This window comes from Dunckerocampus dactyliophorus, chromosome 16, assembly GCF_027744805.1.
Source record: "Dunckerocampus dactyliophorus isolate RoL2022-P2 chromosome 16, RoL_Ddac_1.1, whole genome shotgun sequence".
NCBI classification, from domain to species: domain Eukaryota; kingdom Metazoa; phylum Chordata; class Actinopteri; order Syngnathiformes; family Syngnathidae; genus Dunckerocampus; species Dunckerocampus dactyliophorus.
This window is the reverse complement of record NC_072834.1, coordinates 11,837,500-11,863,029: the sequence shown is the minus strand read 5'-3', so window position 1 is coordinate 11,863,029 and position 25,530 is coordinate 11,837,500. Positions and strand designations below refer to the sequence as shown.

Here is a 25,530-nt window from a genome sequence, read left to right as displayed (position 1 = left end):
TGTAAAGTGCTTCCTGGTGACCATTGTCTCAATGTAACATTACTGACACCTAGTGACCAGTGTTGAATACTACCTATTACGTCTTTAAATGTCTTCTCAATGGCTTATTTGGATTTGATTTCATATAACCATTTTTATGCTTGAAAATGCTTAATTTATGCAAATTACTGCATATTTTTCACTAATAATAGGCCGTATTCAACCATGAAATACCACCCATTTATTAATATTTTAGGAAAACCCTAATAGAGTGAAGCCGTGACATTGGAAGCGCGACGTGGATGAGTTGACTGTGTTGGCGGCTCTGTTAGTATTTTTATTCATGCTTGAACGATGCTGGTGACAACTCATACCGTGCTTTGCACAAATAAATATTACAGGTGACTAGTAGTTCAAGTCGGGGGTGCATGACAGGGATAGGTAGTGAGGGATGGATGGATGGATGGATGGATGGATGGATGGATGGATGGATGGGTTCATGACAGAAAATAATTGCGAACCAATTTGGCAAGTGTTGGCAAATACCCACCATCATGATGTCTTATGTACATGTGACATTTCCCTTAACACGCACACCCATAAGTCGTCTGACAAGCACAGATAATGTGCACTGATCAGTGAAGGTAAGATGCTTCTTCATCACGCCCTGGTGGAAGGACTACGGTATGCTCGTCTCTAAACGCCTTCTCTCTCCTCTGGTCGTCGTGTCCACCAGCAGATATGGAAACGCTGCTTTTATTTGGGAGACATCCACAACTCCATCTGTACTTTGTTAACCTCCATTCCTACCTAGCTCCTCCTTTTTTATTTTTAATGAATGCCCTCCCCTGTGCTGTGTGCTGCTATGGCATCACATCATTATTTTACGATTTGTATCCCCCCCGCAGAAATGCTCTCCTGGCCATGTTGCAATTTAGTGAAGTGGTTACTGTAAGAAATGGAAACGATGATCTCTGTGTAGCACCTGCCTGTGGATTCATGTCTTTTTGTTTTTGTTTTTTTTGTTTGTTTTTTTTTGCTTTGGCTCATTTTATTGAAGTTAATATGCTTTCCATACTCAATACCCTCATATGCATAGATCATTTTTTTTATTTATTTATCTCCACTTTTTAATCCCTGCTTGACAATAGAATAAAAAATGAAAGTGAGTAAAAAAAAAAAAAAGGACCATTTTGTAAATTGTGTACAATAATAAAGAAGGTAACATGTTTTTTTTTCCTTTCCCTTTGTACGTCCCACAGTGTGTCATGATGTGGTTATGTGTCAATCGCATTTTTACATAATTTATGACTGTAAAAATGGCAGTTAGACTCGATTTAAGTACAGAATTGTTACAGAATGCCACACGGCAAAACATTCTGAAGCTCTGTTCTCCAAAATGAAAGACGTTTTGGAGATTTTATCTGCTGTACTCAATGAGTGATTGCTTGTTTTTTTTGTTTTGTTTTATTAAAAAACAGACAACAAATAAATAGTTTCCTATAGTGCGTCACTTTGCTATGGTCTCTTTCTTCTTCCACTTGGACAAATATTTGTGTAAACCCACTCAGTGTTGTTCTCCAGCACCATATGGACTATACAACCACGCCTATTTTTGGAAAACTATATTTTCAAAATGCAACTATTTCTAATCTTGTTTTCAATATCCGTGCAATAACTGAACCTTTGAGACCCTTGAGGTGCATCTGGCCACGTGACTGGTGTGCGCGCGTGTGTAACAGCAAGAAAAACTTGACTTATTTATTCAGCCGTTTGCCGCCACCTGTTGGTGTGCACGTATAAATCTCGACCCCCCACATGGGCTGTTTTAGTTTATCTTTTAATGTTGGTGAGTCTGCTGACTTAACAAATGGATTTTGTTCAGCTACCAGTGATGATAAAAGAGGCACTTTTATTACAGAATGCCATCTTTTTGTATGTTGAAGTTATACTGTGTATATTTCAAAGAAAAAAACAGCCTGCACTCAGTGACAAAACTTAAGTGACATTTTTTTGCCTTTTGTTCTTTTTTTTTTTCTTTTTTTTTTTTTTTAGCATTTTCACATCTTTTTAAATTTTCCAAATTCTATTCTTCTCGTAATATTATGACTCTATCCCCATAATATTTTGATGTTACTCTCATAATACAGTATGGCTTTTTGGTTTTTTTTTGCAGAGCTGCTGGAAATGTAAATTCCTCTTGGAGATCAATAAAGTATCTTTCTAGTGACCAGTGTAGAATACCACATATCATCGCAATTTGACTGTGTTTTCTGAATATCTTCTATTTGTATTTTACTTCATTTAGCCTTTTTTATGCTTGAAAGTGCTTAATTTAGGTCAAAATTATCCAACATTTACTTAAATAACAGAACAGCATGACTTACTAATATAGTTTTGAAAAACAGTGATTGGTGAGGGATTACTGATTATAACGTATATTTAAAGGCAAAGTGATGTGTTATTACGAGTTTTTTCTTTTTGCATTGTGGCTTTGTGCTCTACTTTTCCTATTTTTTGTGCATATTGTTTGGTTCGGTTTTATTTCTACTATGTGTCACCCCTGGTGGGACACAATCGGAAATAATTGTATTTAATGGGTGTCACGAGACGGGACTATACACGAGATTGGGTCTACGAGGTGAGACGAGATTTTACCTTTACTTTTAAGTATAAAAAGTACAATGAAATACATGACGATATTTTGCAATATAGTAGTTGAATTTCTGCAGTGTGTGTGTATGCTACCGGCCCTGCCTCCACTCACCGAGACAAAAAGACTATGGCTGACAAAAGGGCTCACCCCGTTCATGCTGTTGTTCTATGGAACAAACGCGAGGAAAACGCATTCACATGACAATATCTTAAAAGGCAAAATTATGGAGTTCATTTTCATTTATTGTGTGATTCATTTAATGTACTGTTGTCCCAGGCCACGAGACATATTTTACTGAATGAGAAATCTTGTGACACCCCTTTTATTGAACCAATCTACTCTTTTTTTTTTTTACATGATGATGTTTTGGGGTATTTAAAATCACTTACATTTCTCAAATGATTACAAATCTTAGCAAATCTGACAGGCACACACACACCAAGCAGTTGCATGTGGTCGAGGACAACAAAAAAAACAACTTTTATATAATATAAAGCAGCTTTTATTAAGGAAATGTAGTAAAATCCATTGTATGTGTGACCTTTCTACCGAGGTCCACCGTGTCCATGCATGCATCTCTCATGGTTCGAGGTACAAATGAAGTGGCAAAAAAAAAAGAAAATACTATTGGACGCTTATTAAAGAAAAGGATGAAGATGTCAGCTGGACAAAGAAATGTAGGCCATTGTATTCTCTCCTTGTGAAGTCTGTAAAAAGTCAAAACGTGTGTTTGCCTCTGGACTGTACAGCTCAACTTCTGCGTAACGCAGACACACGCGAAGCACCTCACGCAATCCAAAAGAAAAAAAAAAGCCAAAATGTGTAAATTCGCTGCTGCAGATTGCGCGTCTACGAGTGTACAAAGTGTAAACCAGAAGCGCAGTTCGACATCTGACATCACATGAGAATGAGTTGTCTCTACAGGGCTTTGATGCGCTTAAACACAACGTGGCGCTAAATGGCGGCAGGTGGGACGCATGAATCCCGTTTTTTAGCGCTGTCGCCACGTAATTTAGATTGTTGATCTTTTTTCATAAAACTGGCTTTTTTTTTCAAAAAAAAAAAGAAGAAGAAAAGATGTCGTAAATATAATGACACTGAAAAGTCTTATAGTAAAACAAGAAAATGACTTCACTAAATAGAACATTTATACAACTTAAGATTTCACCACAAAAATATGTCTCTAAAACGACTGAAATCAGTCCTCGGGGATGTTTTCCGTTCCACATCCTGGCTTGAAGTTGGTCCGAATAGAAAAGTGAACATCCCGGTTCTTTTCAAGTGAGTTGAAGGAACTGCCGCGAAGCTGAATGCTCCGTAAGGCACTACGGGAGGAACCAGAACCCCTGCGGTCCTGTAGCGTCTTGGCGCTGTGTTAGTGTGACCGTCCTCGCAAAAAGCGCCACACACACACACAGCGGTCCTTCCCGTCCGGATGCACCGCTGGGAATTCGGCACCTTCTTCCTTCTCCGTCCAAAAGAATTGGAAAAAAAGGTGCATAAGTTTGGATTGGACGTAAAACAACAAACATCACAGCTAAAGGCCTTACCCTTTAGATTTTGACACTCTCCGTCCCGTACACATTGTAGCCTTCACGATACGTGGCAAAATTCTGGGAGTTCGCCGGAGGGGCTGGCTTAAAGTTTTGGGCATTCTTTGCCAACTTGAGTCTTTTGGTCTCTTGCCGAGACTTGTAGCAAAACTCTATGAGCGCTACGGTCATAGCCAGGCCCAGCCCCCCCACCAGAATATAGAAGACCCCTGCCACGTTGCTCAGGCTTAGTGCACTTGTCTTGTCCTGGGGGAGGTAAGGACCACCATTAAGGCTTTTTTGGAACTGGTGCTCTGATGCTGCAAACAATACTGTCACTTCCCTAAGCTGCCTAAATAAGCGCCCTGTAAGGGGGGGGGGGGGGGGGGTCAGCTGGAGCACAGTCAATGCATCTACTTTCTGCTTCTGGCTAACAACTAGGAAGGTGAATGCAGAGAAGTCTGAAGGCGGCTGCTTTGCTCTAAAAGGAAGGCGGTCGTGGTCGTACAGGTCTACGCATGGAACCCTCATGTGACTACCTCAAAGCTCACTGCATTTCTACAAGCACAAACCATTTTGCTGCTATTAAACGCCAAACAATAATGCGCAAAGCAATTGGTTTTATTTTGAGCGCTACTATTTTACTATTTTGCACGAAAAATGTGAGCTCGCTGGCTTGTTGCTAGATTGTTACAAGACTATCAACCTCTCTCTTTGAACACGCAGCACACAAGCTTACTCCTGTTTGTCTGACGTGCAACGCATGGTAGTCGTTCCCGTATAACATGGTTTATTACTGCATTATAACACCATTATTACCAAGTCAACCCATTATTCATTCACTCCTCAGTCACAAACTGTCCTGGGGTAGTCTGAAGGAAACATGGCTGCCAATCGGAGCCTACAGCCTCTCCGACCGCCACCAAGCATTCATTCACCAGTGTGGGCAGCAAGGTGGGTGAAGTGTCTTGCCCAGGGACACAACACCAGTGACTGGGTGGAGGGAGCGAGGATCGAACCGCCAACCTTCCGGCTTCTGGACGACCTGCTTTACCTCCAAAATGTGCCCTCATTGGCCTGTTGCTGCTTTATTAGAGTGTTACAACAGTCCAACTTGGCGACATGACGATGAGCTTGTTGTTGCTGTTTACCAGGCTAATAGGAGCTCACCTGGTGATTACTACTTGACTACATTGTTGTGAGTGTTCCTTACTGACATGACCATTAACCTGCGGCACTCTTGGTCATGCTAATCTGTTCATGTGCGGTGATGGGCTTGCTAGCACACTACAGTGTTCCCTCGCTCTATCGCGGTTCACCTTTTTTTGTGCTTTTTTTTTTTTATTACAGCATATGAACGCTGTTAGAGGCCAAGCCTGGCCCTTTAAGAAGAATTGCATTGTGGGAAGTTGAGTGTCTAACTCTTCCCTCTCTCGTCTGTCTGCACCGCCCATTGTTTTCTGCGTCCTGATTGGCTGTAGATCATTGCCAATCAATCTCCTTCATGCCGCCCTGCCGTGTCTCCTGTGTCATCGCTAGCTAGCTTGCTTGCTAGCTTGTAAATGAATCTTTGGTTCGTGTGTAGCAGTAGGTTTTAACAAGGATACAAAAACGCTACAGTACAGTGAGAGTGTTCAAACAAGAGAGAAATGTGAGAAAATGTTATCACCTGTCTGAGAAAAGTGTCTCAAGTGTAAGGTGAGGGGTTTTACAGCCTTAAATAATAATAATTGTACAAAAAAAAAGATGGCAAATTCCTGGATTTCACTTATTGCGGGCTATTTTAGGAACCTTTCCCCAGCGATAAACGAGGGAACCCTGTACTTACATGACTGTTGCTAGCTTGTTAGCCGTTTTAAAAGAGAAGGTCCAGCTAAGTTGGAGTCATGTTTATGAACTCTTCACCACTCTTCACTTACTTTATTACACTCTTATTATTGATTCTAAATGGAGACACTCCCATAGGAAACATGGCTCCCTCGTTTATCGCGGTTCACTGGGTCCAAACTCGACCGCGATAAATGAATTCCCGTGAAGTAGAATTCCTTCTTAATAAATGGGATATTTTTGTAGGTATGGTATAGAAAACATGTTTACGACCTTCTAAATATGTTTTTTTTAACATTATCAGAGCCCTCTAGACATGAAATAACACCCCTATAGTCACCTTTACACTCCTATGAGCCGATATCGTACATAATCAGATAAAATAATCCATTTAAAACAGTTTTCGTTGTACGGGAGCAGTAACTTTGTCAGAGTTGACTTTTAGCTTGTTGTGGGCTACGGCCGCAATAGTCAACCCATGTTATGATTATTGTTATGTTTTTATTACTGTGTCGGGTGTTCAAGTCTGGCGCATCGGTGGTGTTCTCAGCAAACAATTACTGACACCTAGTGGCCAACGTGGAATACTACACTCGCAGGCTGTGGTCTTAATTATCCTGTATTCGCATTTTTGTTCATGTAGCCATTTTGCTGCTTGAAAATGCTTAATTTGGACAAAACATACATCCAATTGACTTGAATATGCATATTTTTGGACTATGTAATAATGGGCCGTATTCAGCCACAAAGCAGCATCATTTATTAATCAAAACCGCCAGAGAGTGAGGGAGCGACGTTCAAACTGCGATGTAGCGAGGGATGACCGTATCACTACTCTGCAGGTGTTATTGAAAATGCTAAATTGTGTCTTATTCCTACCTTATGATATTTTTATTACTGTTTAAAAATGGAGACACGACTATTCCTAAGCCGGGGTGCTAGTTAAGAGACTACATTATTACTTTGTTATTACAATACTGAGTTCTGACCAAGACCGAGCAGCTATGCTCCATGGTCACGCCGATGACTACCACACCCCCGCGAATGAAATAATGAAATAGCAGCAGGATGGTTAAATTCAGACGTTGATGGCATGGAGTTAAAAGGCTGCGTGTGATCATGCAGTCACCCGATAGAACAAAATGCATCAAATAGTTCTACATGCATGACTTATGACCATCCAGTAACTACGTGTGAAGCGTCAAGTCAGAGATGTACATGAGCAAGTAGGTCAAAATGCATTGTGTTTTTTGGCAGTATCAGCATAAAAAGACCTGCAGCGACTGACCTTACTTCCCGAGTCCTTGGTTCCACATTCACCTTTATCGTACCACCATTTGTTTTTCAGCTTGTCTAAGATGCCTTGTTCACTGAGTTTCAATACTGCAAGGTTTACAGGAGTTCTTCACGTGGGAAATAACATAAATAACATTGCATTATGTTATTTTATGTTATTGGACTTTTCAACTACTTGATACAAAGCGATAGGAAGTAGGGTGCTGGCCAAGACATACAGGTAGCAAGCAAAGACTAGATAGAGAAATACATGATACAGTATATGTATATGTATATGTATATGTATATGTATATGTATATGTATATGTATAGACTATGACCTGAGCCTACAATACGTACCCTAGCGTGCCAGACCCTACCTGTATCGCTTTGAGCAATCGGCACACGCTGATCACAAGTTTTGAAGAAGCGGCTGCATGACTTCCTCACAATGAAATGCACTTCCAAAGCTCTTTATTGCCGTGCGCAGGCTGGGATCGAACAGGAACCCTTTGTTGACGAACAACAAACGCGCAGCTCTCGTCAGCTCGTGTCTCACAAAACCAAAGGCGATTTGGCGCGCGCGTGCCGATGAAAGGATGGTTTCTTTCATGGGACTTCTGCGATCAAGCTCAATTTCCTCGGCTGCCACATTCCCAGACGTATTTCCTTATTTCAGAAAAGGTTGCAGGGTTTGTAATCTGACAGCATCAAATATATTGTATTCACCGTGCGCACGCGCGCGCATGCGCTCACGCACACACACGTCAATCATGTCATGCCTGACATCAAGTGGACGATTTTCAGAGCAATTTGAAAGGTAAAGTTATGATGATTTTGGAAATCAGACAGGGCTCTGTCTCTTTTGTCCCCCTCTCATTCCTGCACTCCTTCCTTGTTTTCTATTCTCTTCTTCTCTATCCCCTCCTGCTCCGGTCCGGCCACTCCAAATTTGCATAACAACAAAACATCAAAGTCAAATAAATTCTGTATAACAGGGGAAGTGTGTCTCACACTTGAGCATGTGAGGGCATTTAGATCAACAATACTATCTGCCCTAAAGGCTGGACAGGACAAAAACACATTTAAAAAAATGACAATAGCTATAATGTATATATAAACATATACAATAAAAATATTTATATTATTATATATTATATTTATATATATATACATATATATTTAATTACGACGAAGTATTAGGGGCCACATTGAAAAAAAAATCTTAAATTTTGAGAAAAAACAAAAAAGAGAAAAAATCCGAAACTTACGAGAATAAAGTCGTAAATTTACGTGTCATTCGTGTCAGAGAAAAAAATAGCAATCTTTTATTTCTACCGTGGCAGCGAAACAGAGCAGCTGAGCACAAACAGATGAGCATGTCTAGCCCTTCAAAAAAAGTCGTCAATTTACAAGAAAAAAAAGTCGTAATAATGCATAAGTCCCCCCTTTTCATAGCTGTCTCAGGCAACGCCTGTAACGTTTCTGTTACAGGTTTTTCTGTTACAGGTTCTGTTATGGGTTTTTCCTCGTAAATGTACGACTTTACTCTCGTAATATTACGAGTTCATTCTCGTAAATGTACGACTTTATTGTCGTAAATGTGTTCTCGAAATCTCACATTATTTTAATACTCCATCGTAACAGGCGTCGCCTGAGACAGCTATGAAAAGGGGGGACTTATGTGACCTTTGGCCTTTTTCTCGTAAATGTACAACTTTATTCTCGTCAATTTACAAGTGTTTTTCTCGTAAATTGAGAACTTTTTTGGCTCGGAAATTTACGAATTTATTCTCAAAATCTCCAATTTTTTTTTTTTTTTTTTTTACAATTCGGCCCTAATACTCCGTGGTATATAATATATATACAGTATTTCTATTATATTAAAAATATAAATAAAAATATGCAATGATCCCAGCGAATTGCGAAAAACTACAAATAATGAATGCACCCATAAAATACCAATTTTTAATCCTCTAAACCAGCCGTTCTCAATAAACTCATCCAAAGCATTTCATTTGGTTCGCCAAACATCACCCAAATAATGTAAACCTTTCAGTCTCACTAAAGAAGTGCTTTTTTATGCAGCACTGTGCAGCGGACAACAGCGATGCGTACACGTCAAAAAGGAAGCAGCAGTAGAAGACGAAGGTTTTCATTGAAGCAATTATAGTGTTATCAACTCTAAAGAAAAAAAATTGGACTGAGCAAAGTAAACACAACTTTGAAGGAATAATTCTTGACGGGTGAGGTGGCTTTGAATTTTTAAATTTGGACATGTGCAACACTGGACTTATGTGGCTTGCTGCAGTACATGTAATATAAAAAATAAAAATAATCAGTCCCAAGTACGCTATAACACGCCTCTCACAATTACAGACAGGCATACAGCATACAGTACTGTATTTACAAAACGTGGAGTTACCAAACATCACGTCTTGTCGAAGCATCTTCCTGCTGGAAAATCTTGAGTGAATTGACCTGTGAGGCAGCGCCCTCTGCTAGATTCATAGCTGCAGCACTCTTTTTCCCCTGCAGATAGCGCCATCAAACAATATGGAACGTGTCTATGGGAATTTTATGTCCATTAATCCCAACTTTCTTGTGACCTGCACCCTTACAAACGTTTCAATATGTGCTTGCACCCATCGGAGATAAAAAACTGAGGTGTCAAAATGAACACCTTAACCCAGGGGTAGGGAACCTATGGCTCGGGAGCCAGATGTGGCTCTTCTGGTGGTTGCATCTGGCTCTCTGGCTTTAACACAATCACATTTTTTCGTTGTAATTTTATTTGACGGAAATCACAGTGTTAAAAATAACATTCAAAATATAAAACTTCTTTACGCACTTTAATCCATCCATCCATTTTCTACCGCAAGCACAGAAGTCACATTAATGGTAAGAAGTATCTTACAGTATTTATTATTGGTTAGCTTCAATATAACGGCATTATTAAAAATAATAAATTCAGAGACTTATTATACTCTAAAATTGTTGGTCATGCTTAATAATGCACACATTTTGTTGTGTTGTCAGTTGTTGTTAGTTGTGTATGGCTCTCACGGAAATACATTTAAAAATATGTGGCTTTCTTGGCTCTCTTAGCAAAAAAGGTTCCCGACCCCTGCCTTAACCCCTTAACTAAATGTTAACGCAATGAATGCATGCACAGCGCACAGTGACCACCCATTTGGGAAACCAACTCAATGAAGAAGGATGGCTCTAAATAACATATTGGTCCTCTTATCGGGAAGTTTAAGTACTAAAAAATGCCACGACGGAACAATAGACCAACAAAAAGTAGTTTGCACTCGCTGCAGGGCGTCTTCCTTGGGATTCCTGGAGGAATGCTGGGGCCTCAGTCAGTCTACGTCTTAGGTTTTGCAAGATGAATCTCAAGATGCTTTGCACAAGGTGCCACCGAGAAGCACACTGATGATAATTAAGTAGAAAATAGTGAATTGTGATGAATCTAAAGTCATCCACAGCGGGCCTGGGATTATTCAGATTTCAAATACGTAATGTTGCCAGATGGGCTTGAGGTCTGAACACACTCTTCTCCACCACTCATCTCATAGTTATTATACAGTACAAAGTCTACACAATCACGTGTCGTTTGTCCAAGTGAGTGTTGTTTTTGCGTTGCATTGTTTAACGTCTAATATTCGTCTAATATTGGGTAGTCTTCTATAATATATTTATATTGTAAATATTAGTTTTAATATTGGGTAATCATTTTCATCAAATTTTCTCTCTAATTTCATTTGATCTACATTTGATCACAAATGTTAAACACAAATGTTTTCTTTGTGTCTCAGATTAAAAGACAAAAACGCTCTTATGTTTCTAAAATATTTGTTCAAGTCCTGTGTATTTATGAACTTAGAAATATATTTATATTTATCTTGTACATGTTAGTATACATGTTTGGGTAGTAATTGTATTTATTATTGGGTAATAATTCATCACATTTCCTCTCCTCTGCTGTGCATGTTTTTTAGTGTTTCAGATAAAAAGATAAAAACTCTATTATAGCCACATAACATACATTATATTTTATATTGTAAATATTAGTAATAATATTGTGTAATCAAAATGAATTTGTTATAATTATATCATTTCCTTTTACCTACATTTTTATCTGAAAACCAACACAAATATCTTCTTTGTGTTTCAGATAAAAAGATGAAAACTGTATTATATTCACATAACATATATCATATAATATATATATATTTATATTGTAAATATTCATATTAATATTGGGTAATAATAATTAATGTAATTTTCTTTCATCTGACATTTTTATTCGAAAGCAACACAAATGTTTTCTTTGTGTTCCAGATAAAAAGAAAAAACTATTACATTTATAAAATATTATGTAATATTTATATTTAAAGGTCAGTATTAATATTGGGTCATAATTAATTTAATTTTATTTAATTTCCTCTCTAATGTCCTCTCATCTACACTTTTACCGCAAACCAACACGAAAATGTTTTCTTTGTTTCAGATAAAAAGAAACAAAATATTCACACAATGTATATATTGTAAATATTAGTGTATTAATAATGTAACTACATACTTTAAATTTCCTTTACATTTTCATCCAAAAACCAAGATAAATATTTTCTTTGTGTTTCAGATCAAAAGAAAATACTCATATACTATATTTATATGATATACATTATATAACATGTATATTGTAAATATTACTATTAATATTGGGTCATCATTAATGTAATTAAAACTGATTTTAATTAATTTCCTCTCATGCAAAACCAAACATTTGCCAGTCGGATGACTTGTACGAAAGGAAGCTATGTGGCAATGAAGTAATCACATGGTTGACACGATCTTCAATCATCAAATAGTGTAAAAGGCTGCATGTGTTTGCTGAGCATCACTGGCGCCTGAACAATTGACAACAATGCAGTGGCAGAAATATTGGATTCTTATTTTTATCTTCCTAATGTGTGACAGACGTGGTTTTTGTTGTTGTTTTGGATTTGTTCCATCGCACACACAAGCGCCACTCGTACTTGTGTTGCAGCCCAATGACGCCGACATCATAACTTTACCCTTCAGTTTGTCTGCAAGGCAGCAACATCCGCTTGGAAATGTTGAAAGGCGACACAGAGCAACACAATACATGAACAGTGCAAACGAAATCCTGGCTCTGAAACCCAAATACGCACATAAAATACTACGGTACTTGTTATACTTCCCTATACAAAGCAAAGATTCTAATCTGTTTAAATAGCTGGTATGATGATTTGTTATATGTCGCGGTAAAAGCGTCTGTGGTTGTTGTACACAATATAGTTCCACCTTGCTGTAAGATTACCCACCAGTGCATGTCTGAAAGTGAAACAAGGACAAAGAAATGTGGCAGTCTCACAGTGCTCGTCTACTTTCTCTCCAAGCGAGGAATTGAAGCAAACAGCAGGCGAGAGGAGTCGGCTCGCTTTGCATTCACCCCCTCATGAGTATCCATATCCTGCTCACTCAGAGAGGAGAGCAAAGGAGAGGAGAGAATGACATGGATCGATAGACAGCAAAGTAAAGCGCGGCCTCCTCTTTTCCGACATAATGCTGCATGTGAGATTGATATGGTGCAAGCTCGAAGATCGGTAGCAAAGTGGCAGAGATGGATCCACGGCGGGACGGGCGTGTGCCCGGTGCTTAACATCAGGGGCCTCATTTGTGAAGTAAACAACATCATGCACACAATAAGAGCATGGGGACAAAAATATCACAGAAGAGAAAGACAGCACTGTGCAGCAGTCTTATCCTCAGGCTTGTTGTTCTAGCAATGTTATCCTGACCAAGTCTTCTTAGTGAAATACAATCTGAAAACACACAAAAGGCAAATTACCGTATTGACCCGAATATAAAAGGACCCTGAATTTAAGATTTTCAACAACTGTTTTTGGAAAAAAGACAAAATTCATCTTTGTTTAAAAATCAGGTTTTAGTGAAATAATTGGCAGATTGCAATTAAAAATGGAAATCATATTTCCGGCATATTTCCAGCAGTGATTGTCAACTGCTGGGGCACAACTCACTTTCTGTCATCAGTGAGTTACGGGTCTTAATCTTGCGTTTTTATCCAGAAAGGGATTTTTTGTGCAGCAAGGTTCTATTGATCTCCACGAGGTATCTATTGATACTCTAACAGGTGGCGACAATTTGAAACCCGCTGTCATAGAAGAAGACCGACAGTGTTTGTTAATAGTCTACTGCCATTAAGATGTCGAATGTGTCAGTCCTGTGTCTTGTTGAGCCTTAGAAAGAGTTTGCCTGTAAGTATTTTATGCTTATAAGTCTAAGCTGTTTCAGTGGAATGTGCATCTTCGTTATCTATTTAATTGTCATACTTGGAGGTGTTCGAAGTCACCATGTTCAACTGTGAATGCTAATTGCTAATGGAAATAAATGGGATTTTCAGTGTAAATTAGCATCGAGCTAGCGCATTTGTTTAAATGCATTTCATTTATGTTGAATGACACTGAGAAATTATTTTTTGTTTAACAGCTAACAAGCTGAATTTGTATCCCCTAAAGACAGAATCTGTTTTAGTGCTACTGATATTGAGGAAGATGAGTTTCAATAAACTGAAAAAATTTAAAAAGATTTTCCAGGATTGCCTATACAGTCGTCCCTTGCTACATCGTGGTTCGTGTTTCCTGGTCTATTATTAGTAAAAAAAAAAATGCATATTTGAGAAAATTATACTTATTTTTGGCCTAAATTAAGTATTAAACTAAATGAACTAAAACACAAATACAAAGCAGAAGAAGCGTTCTTATTGTGAATGTAGTATTCTACATTGGCCACTAGGTGTCAGTAATTGTTCGATCAGACAAGCACCAGATCGCTACAACAGGCATTTATTGCAGATTTAAATTATCTCACAGCAGGCACAATAATAATAATAAAATCATAATAATCATAATAGTAATAATAATCATATTAATAACACGGGCTACCGTTGGGGCCATAACCCACGACAAGCTAAAACTCAACTCAGAACGTCCGATGTCATTTCCTGTCCTTCACACATCTGTCCGCCTGCCACTAAGGTCCCCTAGGGCATACATTTACACACACGAGCAGGTGTTTTATTTACGTCTTAAATGGTTTATTTACTCTTACTATGTCTACTATATTGGGTAATACAAGTGTAAAGCCATTTAAAGCCGCCATTACAATACACTGACGAGACAACAGCCACCGCAGGAAGTACGCTGTCCAGAAAAAAACAAGAAACTGCTAACGTGTGAGTATTTTTGTTTTTGTTATTTATGTCTAATATGTCTTATTTTCTCTGATTATATCTGTTATATTGGATCATACAAATGTAAAGGTGGGTGTTACGTGTGTTATTTCCTGTCTAGAGGGCTCTAATCATGTTAAAAACTTATTTAGAAGGTCGTAAACAGGTTTCCTATGCCAACTAGGAAAATATTTAATTTATTAATATTGAATCCTACTTCACTTATCACGGTGAGGTCTGGAACAAGGGATGACTGGATATGTATGTTTTGGAAATGTGCTTTCAACACAACAGGCTTGCAGGTACGGGCTGGAAAACAAAATGGGGCCGTAGCTTGAGTTCTATTCATGATTCTATCTAGTCATGATTTATTAATTAATACATGTTTGAAAAAACGTGATAGAGTGAAGCCACACAGTTTGAACCGCGCTGTGGCGAGGGACGATTGCACGACTGTATACTGTTCGTACTACTACAAAAGGTCACTGAAACAACAAAGCTGGGGATGACTTTTGCACAGTATATGTAACAAAGAACATGTTGCAAATGGGGCCCCTGGTGATGTCCTGCATGGCTTAAACCACTTGCGACACTTATTAGTAAAACCAGACCAGCCGGAGAGAAGATGTTTGTTTTGTCATTTGTCTCATTAGAATTCTCACGTTTGCCTGTGATGCTTCGTCCCCTCAAGACAACGCTGTTCCCTGAGCACACTGGAGCGTGCATATGCTGCCAAGGTGGAGGTTGAAAAAGCTTAAACATTACAAAAACGTCTGTCGTGTTGGCATGTGGTTATAAAAGAACGGGCAAAAAGGCTGCCTGTCTTTCATAGCCACACGCCAACTCTCTCGCTCTGCGCTAGTAAAGGGTTTCCATTTGATCACAGTGGCACTATATTTGTAAAAATGAACATTACCATTAGGAACATTTATCCTTAAATGTTAACTTGAAGTGACGTCAGCCTTGCCGATTACTCTGCTTTAGGACACCCGACTTTGGTGACATTGAGGCTGACCTTAGAGTCACCTCCCCCGCTGCCGCACTCTCCCTTGTCGTACCACCATTTGTTTTTCAATTTGTCCAAGAGGCCTTGCTCATTCAGTTTTAACACTGCCAGGTTAACAGCATTTCTTGAAACGATAAAACATAACTTGTAAGAAAAAAGGAACAGGTCCGTGAGAAATCTAATAGTGATAAAAATAGTCTTCAATATCAATGGTTCATAGGGGGAGCACGGAAGGGACAAATTGGTAGAGATTTTCACTTGTGTGGAAAAGGTAAGAGTAAAAGAAATACTGAGAGAGGTGGCATGGAGGGTCACATTGTAAGTTAGCAAAGAGGACATCCAGCATGCTGCTCAACATTCATCACATGTTTCTCTCCACTTGCATGTGCACAAAAGAGACATCATTCAGGAGGTCAATTACAAGCGAAGGCAGCACACAAACAAGTGGGAGGAAGTGGCTGAAGGGGAGAACAATTGGAGATGGAGGACATTGAAATGATAGCAAAGAAGACTTTCCTTAAGGTGAAGGAGACAGGAGGAAGCAGACAGACAAAACAGAAGATGGCTCAATGTGTTGGCTAGATTCAATTACACTCGTCAAGAATTCAGGAAGAAGAAAATGAAAAAAGGTGGCATCAGGGTAGGTGGAATACTATAACAACATGGAGCACATTGTTATATTATCCCACCCACCTTAATGCCGAGCCTTTTGGTGTGGCCACGCCGTAGCCTTTAGAGTCGAGGTTGCCGCCCACTTTCATGGTGTCGCACGGCTTCCGCTGCTCTATGTACTCATTCATAGTGGACTCCAGGAGAAAGGCGAACTTGCCCTTCGACTTTCGTACCCGGGAGACCCCGTCAGGTGTTGTCTTGGCAAACACCGACGGCTCTGCTGATTTCATGTATGACCACATTTTCTCATAAACCGCTATTTTGGAGCGCTGCGTTCCAAGGGAAAGAAAGAGAAAAGAGTTAGAGTCATGCACTCAGAAGCACTGGCAATCAGAATAAAAATACAATACAGCGTCACATGAAAAAAATCACCACACATTTTGTTGTAATATTTTGAACATAGTTACATTCAATATCTGAATTCAGTACTTATTTTTGGCAGATGTGTTTTCTTACTGTGCTAGACCAATTTGCTTATCCTAAAGGCTCTGTCCCGTACTGCCGTTTAACAGTTCCGTCTATCCGTCTAAGTATTTATGCCAGACGTCGTCACACTGCGGCAAATTCAAATTTTTTGGCCATGGAAGATGGATAGAACAGCATGGGTAACGTCCAAATACGTCTCAGAAATGTCTCCTCAAGTATGAGTAATTACGTCCATCACCATCCAGTTTGTGTCTTATAAAGGTCTAAGCTCTGCCCATCACCTCATCACAACGTTCGAAGATCCTGGATGGCCCACACTGCTCCCTTTGAAAGTATATTGAGATCAATCTTATTTTGGAATGTGGCGGACAAGAGAAGGCATATCTCTCACACAGTCAGCGGTCACGTTGGGGGCGTGGTTTCCGTACAATGTTTGGGGAATGTGTTAGCGCAATAAACTGTATACTGCCCTCCACAGCCCACACTCTATAAACAGCTGCTCAGAACTACACAATACAGTAATCCCTTGTTTATCACTGTAAATTGGTTCCAGAAGTGACCGCGATCAGTGAATTTCCACAAAGTAGGATTCCTTCTTTTTCCCGAGGCAGCTATGTTGCCCGTCTATGACGTCATCAGCAGTTGACTCTCAAAAATGCTAACACAAACCACGTTTTTATAGTTTTACATGCATAAAACAATTCAAAATGCATATAAACGAAAGGGAGCATTTAGGGTCACTCTTGCCTTCTTTGAGGACGTGAGTGTTCCCAAGGCACACCACACAGACACCATCTTTCTGTTTCTTGAATTCGATAGTGTTTTTCACCTTTTTTATCAAAAATGTTGGCACTTGCAATGTTCTTTGGTTCCATTTTAGGTTATTGTTGTGACAAACACTATTTTATTATTCAAGAAATAACTCATGGCAAAACAGGAAGGTGGTGTCCGTGTGGCTCTCGCTGCCACATTGTCACGTCAAGAATCATGTCTTTAGTGGCCTTTAAAGACAAAAGTAACCTTAAATGTTCACTTATGCCTTTCATTCATCATGTATATATATTAAGGCTGTCAAATAATATAAAAAGTCCATCACATTAATCACAGTTTTCAAATTAATTAACCATGGTTAATCACCGTTTGCCACAATGTGTATTTTGCTATATTTTATGAACAGAAAGATAAATAACAGGACACTTGTATATATATTTGCATGTATTAAAAGCTCCAAATGAACTGAAAATTTAAATCAAGTTAAAAGATATCACACACAGTGGAAAATCTAATTGCCTAACACTCGTCTCTTTAATAGTAGCAGAACATTTGAATCACACCTTAACCGCGTTATTATGAATCATGAAGTGTTGGATTCAAAGACACCACATAACTTAAGTTGAATTCACACGATGAGTGTAGATGTATTTTCTGGGATTTCCGAGCATACTTAAATGCAGCAAATTGTACTTCCGTGGTAAGGTTTACGTTAGTGAGCGATAACAATATCCACTTACTGTTTTTCATTATATTTCTGTTTATTTAGACCACACATACACATATACAGTAATAGAGACGTTGTGATTTTCTGACTGTTAGTGAATGCAACTTGCTGTCGTCTAGTGACAATGAGGAAGTGTCGTTCCCTTCACAAGCAGACTAGAGACTTGTTTGAGTTGCAGATACATATATGGTGTTGGAATTGCACTGCTGTTGATGTGTTCAGGTCAGACGGCAGACTCTGTGACGCTTCTGGGGACGCTTTTGTGGCTCTGTCTGCCATCATAACGGAAAGATGTGGCTTGACATGAGGCAATGTTATGACGCAAAATGAATATGAATTTCTAATTGTTTACTGTATGTGAAACTATAATTGTAAAACTGCAAAAACGGGTTTATTTTATTTTTGGAATGGATTCATTGGATTTACTTTATTTCTTATGGGAAGAATTTATTTGGCTCGCGTCTGTTTTTCGGTTAGAGTCGAACCTTCTGCAACAAATTAATGATGATGTGAATTAATGATGCTAACCAAGGTTGCAAACGAGCTGAAAAAACAATAAACAAAAGGCCCAAAAAAAACGTATGCCTTCATTTTTCAGACTGAATCTTTAAACAGCGCCTTTAGTAATATGTCATCAAATCTGAGATGTACTTCTTAAAATGAGCAAAACTGCCAACAGAACAGAGTAAAAACATGTGACTTGCCAAAACCCCATTTAACTTGTCTTCCTTACTTGAACATCTTATTTTTGACCTTGAGCTCAGATATTTAATGTTACTTTGATTTCAGTTTTGGGATTTAGTGAAAATGATTGCAACTAAATCGAATGAATAATATTGTGCACTGTAGCTGTAGTTTGTGTATAAAATGACTAAATGTAAACTGAAACATGTAAAAAGCGTGTACATAGGTACATCTGACTTCATTTACAAATTGTTTCAAACCGGGGCTTTTGAAGTGTGAGGTGGGCAGAAGAGGTGCTGCAGCTTGAGAAGATGTTCAAAAAAACATGCGAAGCAAACTTGATTTATGTCAGATTGAAAATGAATTGATTTCAATTTTTTACGACGAGAGAGAGTTTGGGTTGATCAGAAAACTCCACAAAACATTCTCCAAAAAATGAGTTTTTCAGGGAGTAGGGGAAACACCAACCGTTATATAGTCTCCGAGAAGAGGACGACTGAAACACACTTTGAAAACCTATAATGAAAACCTCTGAAATACCACTATGATCATTAACTGAACTGGACATTTCTAGTTGGACACAAACATCAATGAAGTTTCTTAGTGTGGTTGCACTTTGCAGTGATGTGAGGTGTTAAGTCAATTTTTTAAAATTCTGTTTTATGTACAGATTACGAACAAGTTCCATTCCCAGACTGTGATTTTCATATAAGTGTGAATTTATACCGAAATTATACCTAAATGCACTCCTAAATCACACACACTGCACACAGAACACAAGAAGGACATAAAATGCAGTAATAAAAAGATAACTTCACACACTGCATCCTTCTGCTGCGCGTGACGCATATTCTTATGCATATTCTTTCAAAATAAGGCTATAAAATACGCCTCTCACTATCTTCCATCCATCCATTTTCTATGCCGCTTGTCTTGTAGGTTTGCAGGGGTATGCTGGAGCCTCCTCTCACTATCATGTAAGTTCTATATCTGACAACACAAGACAAGTAAAAGACAAAGACAGAGGCTCTCTCAAGATAAAATATGCAGTAAAATCACATCAACGTTTGCTGTTCATCCATATTGGCTCGTTTTAAGTCAACAGTTATCAGCCGATTGTAATTCAGCTAATTGAGTGCAGTTAGCTCTTGCTTTGAGGCAGAGACTTAGCGGGCTCTCTGCCAGCCGCCTGAGGTCAGACAATCTGGCAGCACAGCAGAGATAAATGACAGGCCGTGTTCCGACTCGGGCTTAACAGGAGGGAATGACCTCGTCCTTGTCTGCCCCAACCGGCAGGGCACAGCTTGGTGCCACAAGAATATATTTATTATTTTAATTAGTCAGCCTATATGAAAAGTTTTCATTCATGCCTGCTGGACCAGTAAATGCTAACAGAAATGATCGATCACGCATTTTCATATATTCTTAAGCACGTGAATTAAGACTAAAAGAGTAATATGTACTTTAAATCGAAGGAAAAAAACACATAATCAATAATCACTTTTAGACATTTGGGGGGCCAGAATTTATTTTAAGATGTGTAGCAAAGCCTGCTTTTTTACAAAGCTGTCATCATGTCCATGAGGCAGGATTTTTTCCTTCATGATGTCATGAAACTTCACTTTGGGCGCGTCTTTTCTCAAAAGTAGAGAAAACCAGTGAGGGAGCTGGCAGATTAAACTGGCTTTAGGGACACATATTACATATTACTGTTATAAGATCATTAAAAAGCACATTTTGCATAATAGGGGATCTTTAAGGTTCCATATTACATCTTTAATATAAGCCATTAAGGGCAATATGATTGACATCTATTTGTCATTGCATGGTGTAAACTTGCACTCCTTAACTGTCTTGTGTGTCTGTGCGTGTGTGTGTGTGTGTGAGACAGCTCACCTTTGTAGCTCGGTTCAATACCACACACACACACACAGACAAACACACACACACCGGTCACCAGGGAGCTGGAGTACATGGCAGGGGAGTGATGCTGCATTAAACTGGAGTAATGTGACCTTCTGTACGGCTTGAGCAAGGAAGAAGAAAAAAAGAAAACTTTTCATTACCTCTAAATGTCTTGAAGAGGCTGTTTGTCACCACTCTGCTTAGTGCATGACACTCCATAAGGACTCAGGCAAGCACAAGGCAGAAAAGCCTAAAAAAAATGACTGAATCGCCACAACAATTCTTTTGAGAAGTCCTGCTATTAAAGGAGATTTAGCCCTTTTCACTCACATTGCATTTTATTATGTGCATATTTAGTATTTAATGAATGAATCAAGCTTGAGCTCTACAGCAATATAAATAATTCACTGCAAACGTAACAGATTGTGCGCCCGGGCGATAGTATGTGAATCATTCTTGACATATGCACAATTTGAGTTCATCGCAGTGTTCATGTAAACACTGTTAAGATGACAGTAATGGCTGATGACAGTGCTGATCTTGCTGCAAACACACTGATTCTTCCTTTCTGGCTTACAAGATGTCAGCAGCAGGGTTTTAAAGTCATTAATTAGGGCCCGAGCACAAAGACCTATTACAGTAATTATTATTATTATTATTATTATTATTATTATTATTATTATTTTTATTAAAAGATAATAGAGTGACGTTCTCTTGAAGACAGTCTTGGCCTAACAAGGAGAATAACTCCTTTACTACTTTATTTTCCAGGTAATCTGTAGCTCCATCCCAAAAAAACTAACCTAAAAGATTGATACATAAAGACAGCCACATAAAACATGGACACTGTGGGGACAATTTGGACATTTTCACACACGGGTGTACAGTAATCCCTCGTTCATCGCACTTAATTGGTTCCAGACCCAAACGTGCTAAGTGAATTTCCATAAAGTAGGATTCCTTCTTTCTAAATTGAATATTTTTGTTGTTAGAGGATAGAAACGCTGTTTACGACCTTCTAAATATGTTTTTTTTAAACATTATTAGAGCCCTCTAGACATGAAATAATATCCCAATAGTCACCATGACACTCTTATTACTCAATATAGTAGACATAAGAGTAAATAAGCCATTTAAGACATACTGCTCATGTGTATTGCTGTTAATGTGTTCCTTTGCCGAGAGGAGCTGAGTGAGGGACAGGAAGTGACATCTGGGGTTCAGAGTTGAGTTCAGGCTCGGCATGGGTTAAGGCTGCACCAGTGCCTGTGTTTTTATTAGGGATTATTGTGCCTGTTGTGAGATAATTCAAACCTGCCAAAAGTTGTTCCAGCGGTCAAGTCTGGTGCTTGTGTGTCTCACCGAACATTGAACGCATCTTCTGAAGGCCTTATACTGGATTTGTATTTTAGTTCATTTGGCCATTTTTAGGCTTCAAAATGCTTAATTTAGGCAAAGAATACATAACGCTTCCTTAAATATGCCTTTTTTATCCTAATAATAAGCCGTATTCAACCAGAAAACAACATGATTCATAAATTAATAGATTTTTGAAAAAAACGTGATAGAGTGAAAGCACAAAATTTGAAGTGCAAAGTGACGAGAGATTACTGTACTCACTTTCGTTGCCAGCATCTTAGGCATGAATGACTATGTGTTATTTTGAGGTGACAGTACATTTACACTGTTACACAAGCTGAACACTGACTACTTTACGTTGTATCTACGGGTCATTTCTTCAGTGTTGTTGCTTGAAAAGATGTCAGCTTAAACTCCTCTTCCGTACCTAAAGTTCTATCCCAAAGTTCTATCCCAAATTGATAAAAGTTACAAGCAGTCTCCTTCCATTTTAAACTGTTCAGCTTGGCTGAAATCTCATTTCCCATACAAAACCTCCCCTCAAATTTAAGAGATGCAGGGTGCAGCGAGGTAGCCCACTAATGACAGCGATTGCTCCATGTCACTGCTTTCAGACAATGCTGTTATGCCTGGACGCCTTTAAAAATAGGCTGCACAGACAAATGCTGTGCGAACCCCCCCCCCCCCCCCCCCCCCCCCCCCCCCAAAAAAAAAAAACAATCTCATTCCTCTCCACTGTTAAACACACAAGAACATTCCCCAAAGGAAGTAATATTGCCAAAATATTTCCTCCCTCACCTTCTCTCTGGGGAGCAACACTTGCTTTCATTGTGATCCTAGTGGACTACTGACAATGCTCCCACAATTACAGCATTAAGTGCATGTTTACACATACATTCCCAGAAGATATTTTATCAACACCCTGAGAATCCTGGCAGACCGAGAAACAAGCAGTCCAAGGGACGGGTGTCTGTCTACTTGCAGTGTTCAAATGACAGCATAGAGCATGCGGAAATGACAAATATATGCAAGAAAATGCATTGAAAGTGTTGTCTCTCTGCTCTGCTCACTCCCTCAGTGTGTATATTTTAAAAGCTTTTTGTGAGTTGGTCGAAATAGCAGAATATGACGGTAACCTACGTATTCAACCATTTTAGTTTGGAATACAGTGCATCCCGTATGTTCAGCATTCACGTACCTGCAAATTTGTGGATTTTTGGTGAAAAAAGTTTTAACTGTATATATTTTTTTAATTGTTATTTTTGTTGTTTCCACCGAAAATAGGTTCACATAAAATTCCTTTTTGGCTTACATTAATTTGTTGTTTTTTTTAGACACAGCCTTTTCTAATTTTAGAAAAGACTAAATGGCCGAGCCCTCAATGGCCAAGCGTCATCCTTGGGGCAACAGAGCCTTTAGTTTTGCTGCCCACTCCCTCTGGGACTCGCACCCATAATTGCACTGACCTATCCACCTTTAAGTCTCATGTTAAAACCCATCTCTTCAAACTTGCTTGTAATGTTTAATCCCATTTTTGCTGAGTTATTCTCATTTTAACTGTATATGTCCTGTATTCTTCTGCTTTATGTTACATTGTATTGATTGCATTGCTGGTTCTATTGTAAAGTGCCCTTGAGTTTTTAGAGAAGAGCTTCTAAATAAAATCTATTAGTAGTAGTAGTAGTATAGAATAAAACTACAGGTACGTACATATTCTTTACAATTATTGTTGCAATGTACGTAATACTTTTTTCTGCCAATCATCCGACTAAATATTCTATAAACATGAAGCCACCCTGCTCTGGATATTACATTTAGCAAGCGTCATCCTTGAATAAAACACAGTTTATAAAACACCGGGCACCACTTTAGAAGTTTGGGTGTACATTTTGGTCCTGGTTCTGAATGGTAGAAAGTGACACACTCACCCTAAAGAACTCCTTGGTCGAGCCTGAGTCCAACGTCCCATAGGCGATCTCCGTCTGCTTGGCCAAGTCCTCGGCACTTTCGATGGGAGAAACCATCCTCTCCACAGTGAGGAAGGCAGCTAGGTTGGCCGTGTAGGAGGAGATGATGATGAGGGTGAAGAACCACCACACTCCTCCAACAATGCGGCCTGACAGCGACCTGGGAGGAGAAAGCAGAGTGGATGGAGACGTAAGAGCAGCAGGAGGACACATTTTCACTTTAAGTCTTTCCACAGAGTACAGGCATATTATTTGCTTTGTTTGTTTTTTCACTCATTATTTTACTCTGTACTATTTGTTTTTAAAATCCAACTCACACTATACGAGCAGAAATCGTCAAAGCTGACAGAGAAGTGCTCACACTGTAAGTTTGGGTCATTGCTGTTCCTCTTAAGTCCTTTAGGTGTCACTAACATTTATTTTTCAAACTGTTGTCAAAGCTAAACAAGAAGAAGTCAATGTCAGCGTTGCCAACTTGGCGACTTTGTCACTTAATTTGCCTCATTGGAACTCAGTCACTTACCTGTCAGTGTGTCAGCATGTGTGATGTAAGAATGATGTGTGATAACTTAAACAAGTAGGCCAAACTGCAAGATAAAAGGTGGAGGCTGGAGGCCGGTCCTGATGTAATTATTATGCTGTCTAGACTTTGAGAGGCGCTGGCCGAGATAAAATATTAAAATGATTTTGTTTTGATGAAGTGATGGCCAATTTTAAGTCAAGCAACCAAGAATCAAGTTTATTTGTAGTTCTAAACGTAATTAAAGTATTTTTACTCACTTGTTTGTCCCTAGTACGAGGTTATGATCTCTATGGCTCTTCCGCCCCTCCCTTCCTCTCCTGTTTGCTAATCTTCAATAAAGGTTTCATTCTTCATTTTATGTACAGTGTTCCACACTGTTTTCTGCATGTAAAACTATAATTATTCTCTCTAAAATTTGTTTTGTGTTAATATTTTTGTGTGTCTACCACAGATTTATTGGGTTTACATTATTTCTTATGGAAAAATGTATTCAGTTTTTGTATTTTTCAGTTGTCATCGGACCGTTTGGAGCAGATTAATGACAAAAACATATGTTCCACTGTACGTAACGTACAGTATATACATTGTACAGTGTTCCCTCGTTTATCGTGGGGATCGTGGTGAAGCAGCCAACTATATTTTTGTACAATTATTATGGATGTTTTAAGGCTGTAAAACCCCTCACCATACGTTTTATACATAGGTATTAACATTTTATCACATTTCTGGTTTCAGCACTCTCAAAGTTCAAATTTCGTTTGAATTTTAATGATCAACTTACGAGATTGGACATAAGAAATGAAGTGACTGCTTATTTCCCTCCTCAGATCGTGGCTTATCCTGCCGCTGTTAGGCTGTAGCGTTTTTGTATCCTTATTAAAAACGTATTCTTCCTTGTCGTCCTCCATGAACCGAAGATTCATTTACAGCATGCCAGGC

The 25,530-nt window shown here is 38.8% G+C and overlaps 2 protein-coding genes across 9 annotated transcripts in view; one reads left to right on the top strand and one right to left on the bottom strand.

The window, feature by feature from the left end:
* The window catches only part of thoc2 (THO complex 2), a 31,193-nt gene extending 29,706 nt beyond the window's left edge, over positions 1–1,487 (top strand). The window contains exons 38-39 of one of the 2 annotated variants that reach the window (XM_054755699.1): positions 577–623; positions 719–1,487. In XM_054755699.1, the coding sequence (XP_054611674.1) occupies positions 577–604 (28 nt within the window). In that variant the 3' untranslated portion in view covers positions 605–623; positions 719–1,487. Of the gene's footprint in view, positions 1–576 lie in introns of both variants that reach the window. The other variant, XM_054755698.1, reaches the window with a different exon arrangement.
* An 851-nt stretch (positions 1,488–2,338) lies between these two features.
* gria3a (glutamate receptor, ionotropic, AMPA 3a) overlaps positions 2,339–25,530 on the bottom strand; it is a 107,516-nt gene continuing 84,324 nt past the window's right edge. The window contains exons 12-16 of one of the 7 annotated variants that reach the window (XM_054755700.1): positions 24,030–24,228; positions 16,251–16,498; positions 7,283–7,397; positions 4,186–4,434; positions 2,340–4,100 (exon numbers count right to left, since the gene is read on the bottom strand). In XM_054755700.1, coding sequence (XP_054611675.1) covers positions 4,189–4,434; positions 7,283–7,397; positions 16,251–16,498; positions 24,030–24,228 — 808 coding nt within the window. In that variant the 3' untranslated portion in view covers positions 2,340–4,100; positions 4,186–4,188. Of the gene's footprint in view, positions 4,101–4,185; positions 4,435–4,704; positions 15,682–16,250; positions 16,499–24,029; positions 24,229–25,530 lie in introns of those variants that run through there. The other 6 variants (XM_054755702.1, XR_008566420.1, XR_008566419.1 and 3 more) reach the window with 6 other exon arrangements.